The sequence below is a fragment of the Gossypium raimondii genome, chromosome 6 (assembly GCF_025698545.1).
Source record: "Gossypium raimondii isolate GPD5lz chromosome 6, ASM2569854v1, whole genome shotgun sequence".
NCBI classification, from domain to species: domain Eukaryota; kingdom Viridiplantae; phylum Streptophyta; class Magnoliopsida; order Malvales; family Malvaceae; genus Gossypium; species Gossypium raimondii.
The window spans coordinates 31,673,489-31,679,679 of record NC_068570.1 but is presented as its reverse complement, the minus strand read 5'-3'; the positions used below and the strand labels follow the sequence as shown (position 1 = coordinate 31,679,679).

Here is a 6,191-nt window from a genome sequence, read left to right as displayed (position 1 = left end):
TATAAACAGAGAATACACTTTTTTTATTTTCAGGATCAACAAACAATAACAAACCAAAAATAAAATTAACAAAGCATTTGCACAACCCAATGTATACGGAGGCAGAATGGGGAAAGTGAACCTGGAATACTTATTCCCCCGACCACCAATTCCGATGATGCTCCTCGACGTTCTCCGTCAACTGTGTGTGTTTACCGAATGTACTAACCGGATATTTTGTTGTTTTGCAAGAAATGGAAACACCCAAGCAATGAAATTTGAAAGAGATGAAGAATTGATTTTTAGAAATTGGAGATAGCAAAAACATTGAAACGAGTTAGGATTTCAGTACTTAGGGATTTTAGAACAGAAAAAATGGAATTGGGGCTGGGAGCGGGGGTATACCCCAAAACTGATCTGTCATTAAAACGACGCCATTTCATTTAAATACATTTGTGGCGCTTACAAGAAAATGCCACTAACTTTATATCTTTTGCGGCGTTTTTGAGAAAAAACGCCATCGATAATTAAATTGTCAACTAAACGGCTAGCTGCTTTTGTTTTATTTTTAGTTGATCTTTGCGGCGTTTTGCATAGAAACGCCATTAATAATTCAGTTCTTATAATATTTTATTTCTTTTTATTTATAATTTTATTTTTAATATATTTCGACTTAATACATTATTTTAAATTGATAAAATTGATAAAAATTTTAAATTTTATACAGATCGAATAAATTAAATATTAGCAACATTAAAATTTATAAATTATTGAAATTATTAAAATAATGTATTCCAAATTTATTTTATTTGTCTTTATTTATAAGTTTAATGCTTTTTAATAGATTTTTAATTTTGATAATTGTTATGACATTATTCTAAATTGATACATTAATATGAATTTATTAAATTATTTTAATTTTATGCAGTATGTATGATTTTAATATAATCAACATTATAATTTATAAATTATTAAATTTATTCAAATAATGTATAACAATTTTAATTTATATATATATGCTCTATTTTTAAGCTAATTAACAAACAAATGTAACCAACACAATATTAATATGTTTCATAATATATAACATATATATATAGATATGTATATATATATATCGTATGCGTAATTCTATAACCCCGTCCCTTATAATCCTATATATATATACTAATTAATGACATAATTATAAGAAGTAAAAAACACAAATATTTTTTTTTTTGCTTTTGTTTTAGATAGGTAATTAATTAAACCCTAAAATCCAAAGCTATTAATCCCTATAACCCGTAAATTTTAAAATTAAAGCCTAAACCCTAACTCGTATTCTTCATGCAAATCCGAAACGTAAAAACCATGCATTGTAACATTCAAATCAATAAGGCTAAACCATAAACCATAAACATCAAGCCGTAAAACAGTAAATTTGATCATTATCTTATAAGCCGTACGTAAACACTAATTAACCTCACATTAAAACTAACATGTAAACTCAAACCCTAAACTACGTACCCAATCCCCAAGTCGATCGTAAACCTAAACCTAAAACCCTAAACTCAAAACTATAATCCTAAATTAATAAACATTATGTATCGAACCCTAAAACCCCAAACCGTATATGACAAAACTTAAATATTAATTTCGATACCCTAAAATACATAACTATCATTTGCGGGGTTTGTACCAGAAACGCCGCTAATACCAATAAACAGTATAAAAAACGAAGTCGTTTTGGTTAAACTTTTGCGGCGTTTGTACTAGAAACGCCACTAATACCAATAAACAGTATACAAAACGAAGTCGTTTTGGTTAAACTTTTGCAGCGTTTTTACCAGAAATGCCGCTAATACCAATAAACAGTATAAAAACGAAGTCGTTTTGGTTAAACTTTTGCAGCGTTTTTACAATAAACGCCGCAAATTCGTGCCCAATATATGCTCTATTTTAAAATATCAAACAAACGAATGTACGTAACTAACACAATATTAATATGTTTCATAATATATATATATAACATATATATATTATAATAAGAAGTAAAAAATACAAATAATTTTTTTTCCTTTTGTTTTAGATAGGTAATTAATTAAACCCTAAAACCCAAAGCTATTAATCCCTATAACCCGAAAATTTTAAAATTAAAGCCTAAACCCTAACTCGTATTCTTCATGCAACTCCGAAACGCAAAAACCAGGCATTGTAACATTCAAATTAATCATTAAGTACCCTAAACCATAAACCAATAAACATCAAGCCCTAAAACAGTAAATATTTTATCATTATCTTATAAGCCGTAAACACTAACCTCACATTAACACTAAAATGTAAACTTAGCTAATATTAATTTCTATTGGGTACGTATTAGACCAAGTAACAACCTCATTAATATTTGTCCTTTTCATTCATTTTCAGTTCTTAGGCGTACTATTAAGTCATTGTTCGTTCATGTTTGATTAACTAAATATAAAATTATTTTTGTTATAAATTTATCAATATATATATAATATTATTTATCACGATATTTGGTACTTGCTTTTATATATATTACTTTCTTTGATCGATATTTATTTAGTCTAACTATCAAAATTAATCTAGTAATCTTGTAATTCTTATTAAATTTTATACTATTTTTTATTCTGTATAACACGCATACAACAATTTAAGTATTTTAAATTAAATAAATTTTTGGTGTAGTGTGATATTTTATTTTACTCATAATTTAATAAATTTTTCTAATAATAAAGTATTTTAAATAAACTGGAATTGAAAAATATATAATAATATATATAGTTAATTAGGAGTTAGGACTTCTCTTTAATAAAAACAATTTGTATTAAACAATATTATTTATTATCATTTAAATGTAAATTTTACCAATATATAATAAATACAAAATTTTCAACTTATAATATAATAATATAATTCAAACATTACTTGAGAATATATCAAAGAATGAGATAATATTACTGGTTTTAGATTTTATTATTAGCGGCGCTAGCTACAAAACACCGCTAATGCTTCGGTCTTTATCGGCATTTTCTAATATGTGCCGCTAATGCTGCGGTTTTTAGCGGCGCTTTTTAAGAAACGCCGCTAAAGACCTGAGCATTAGCGGTGCTTAGTAAAAAACGCCGCTACAGACTGTAGCATTAGCGGCGCTTAGTAAAAAACGCCGTCAAAGACCGTAGCATTAGCGGCGCTTTGTAAAACACGCCGCTAAAGACCGTAGCATTAGCGGCGCTTTTTAAAAAACGCCGCTAAAGACCTGAGCATTAGCGGCGCATATTAGAAAACGTCGCGAAAGACCGCAGCATTAGCGGCGATTATGTAAAAGCACCGCTAAGGGCCCCAAAAAATATTAAAACGGCGTCGTTCGGCTTTCGTGTTTTGCGGCGCTTATTTGTAAACGCCGCTAATGACTGTTTTTAGTGGCGCTTTACATATATCGCCTCGTATTTTTGGCGGCGTTTTTCGTAAAGCGCCGCTAATGCTCGATTTTTTGTGGCGTTTTTTGTCCAAACGCCGCTAAAAGCCTGTTTTGGTGTAGTGCATCAATAATATCTAATTCTTGATAATTTTCATAGACTTGGTGTATATAGAAAGAAAATAAATAAGGGTATATTTGGACAACACATCGTAATTGAATGAAAGTGTAATTACAAAGAATTGTAATTCTCTAGACGTGTTTGGCTGATAGAGTGTAATTACATTGTAATTCTGTAAGTCACGTTTGGTAGTACAAATTGTAATTACACAATCACATAATTTATATTTTAAAAAATAATAATTCCTATAAAAATTATTAGCACGATAAAAATTTCTAAGCAAATAACAAAAATTAATTTCAAATCATCTTATGTATTACAATAACTATCCAAACATCTTATCTCCGTGTAATTCAAATAATTATATTTAAATCCAACTATTAAATAATTTTTCAAATAATACCTAAATAAAATTCTCAAGTTTAAAGTTTAAATTTTAAATATGATTCATGACATTGATTTAACATCTTAATTGATTATTAAAGCTTTGTTCATGGATCAAAGGTAGATAAAATATCCATGAAACTATTCAAATTCCAAGTGAAAGTCAAAATCATAATTCAATTCAGTTTTATTAAAACAGTAGCCCCTAAATGTATGTGAAACATGTACAGGGCCTGCCTAACATACCTAATGCTTGATTTGATTTTCTTAGATCTAAAATTTTATTAATTAGGTTGAAAGAATAATAAAGTATTTTTAAAAGGAAAATAAGTGATTTTAAAGAAATATGATGAAGTTTAAAAAATATATACTATTTAAAAGGAAATTTAATGAGTAATATTTAACCAAAACATTAATTGCTCCCTCGTTTCTATATGCCTTTTCTAATTTCTAGGATGGGCTACGTTCCCAATTTCAATCTTTATCATCCGTGACATTAAAAGCCAATCCATTTTAATAATAATAAAAAAACCTGCAAAATTTTCAACCTGGAAGTAAGAATTATCATATTCAAAATCAATGGAAATACAGACTGCAAGCAGTTCAGCAGCCATGAACAATGACCCCAAGCGTCTCCATAAATGCAGAAACATCTGTTTTGCAACCATGGGTGGGTTAATATTCATCATAATCCTCATTGTAATCTTAGCTTTCACCGTTTTCAAGCCCAAAAACCCCGTAATAACAGTCGACTCAGTCACCTTATCCGACCTGAAGTTTTACCTAGATACGACAAAGTTCCAAGTGTTGTTCAACTTTAGCCTGGACGTGGATCTCACCATCAAGAACTCCAACAAAGTGGGGTTCAAGTATGCTGACTCGGCCGCTGAGTTGAACTACAGGGGCCAGAAAGTAGGCGAGGTTCCAATTCCAGCCGGTAAGATTTCTGCAGATAAAACGGCTCCGATGAACTTGACGGTGACAGTCATGGCGGATCGATTCATCTCAGACTCAAACTTTTTCGCTGATGTTTCGGGTGGTGAACTGCCTTTGGAGACATTTTGTGAGATTTCAGGCAAGGTTAATATCTTGAATTTGTTTAAGTTTCATGTTGTTTCTACAACTTCATGCGACATCATTGTCTTTTTGTCTAATTCAAGTGCTGGAGACCAAAACTGCAACTATAAGTATATGGTGTAATATTTTCTTCTTCTTTTCCCTATTTTTAGGATTATATATGCTGTTTTGCTGCAGTTTTTATTTATAGTTGTATTCAGGTTGTTCTTTACTTCTACACTTTATTGTTTATTATTGTAATTTTCGGATTATAGAGATGGTATTTATTATTTTGTTGGTTAGTTTGGGTGCATCTGCATATCCCAAGTGCTTCAAAAATCTTCATGGTAGATCGTCATATAGGGTACTTTCAGTGCGAACATGGAGGGAATTAATTTAGTATAGGGTAGGGTGATGTAATCAAATGCATTTTTTGGCTTGTGGATCTAGTTGTTGGCGGCATGGTTTCCACTTGGTGAGGACGTTGTATGGGTTGGCATTGGATTTGGGTTGTGCAGTGAGGATAGGAATGATTATGTGACAGACATGATAACTCTCCAAAAAAAGAAACTAGAAAATAAGTTACATTCCCTTCCCACCCACATAAGCTTGTAGCAAGGGAATCAAACTGCGTCCAGCAACATCACCCAATCTCTTGATGCTGGCCAAGGTTAGCAAGGTGATTGGCACGCTTATTTCCCTACCGAAAAATCTGATGCACCTCAGACACCTAACCCTCGTTATCCAATTCTAGTAGTTAATCAAGAAAGTGTTTGGAGGATGAGAAATTTTATGAGATTTCTAAAGAAACTCCACCATCCAAATGGGGTCAAATTCTGCACTGAGATGTTGAATGCCTATTTTTAAAATCATCCATCTTCGAAGGTGCTCCAAATTCTACTAGGACTCATTATCATATGCTTCAGGTAAATCTGTTTTTAAAATCATGGCCCCCTTGACCTCGTCTCATATTCATCATTGACTGAACCATTTCTTATGTAACAAAGATGTTGTCTGTAATGTCACAAAATTTCAAGTAAGTAAATGGTACTATTTCGATAAAGTACATAGTGCAATTTCTAAGAAAATATAAAACGAGTTATTATATGAATCCTTTTAAGAAATTAATTAGATATTTAAAAAGGAAAGTTAATAAGAATAAATGTGAGTTTGAAATTTCGGAAAAAAGATTAAAGTTAAGATTTGGAGAAAAATATGAGAATTAAAGTGTAA

General features: G+C 30.5%; 1 protein-coding gene across 1 annotated transcript; it reads left to right on the top strand.

The window, feature by feature from the left end:
* The first annotated feature begins 4,481 nt into the window (after nucleotides 1-4,481).
* Nucleotides 4,482-5,102, top strand: LOC105771615 (uncharacterized). Its single transcript, XM_012593047.2, has one exon. It carries the CDS (start codon nucleotides 4,482-4,484, stop codon nucleotides 5,100-5,102), a length of 621 nt encoding a protein of 206 aa, XP_012448501.1.
* The last annotated feature ends 1,089 nt before the right edge of the window (nucleotides 5,103-6,191 follow it).

What these genes read in the sequence shown, in the direction of transcription:
- LOC105771615 (XM_012593047.2), top strand. Translation starts at nt 4,482, where the DNA reads ATGGAAATACAGACTGCAAGCAGTTCAGCAGCCATGAACAATGACCCC.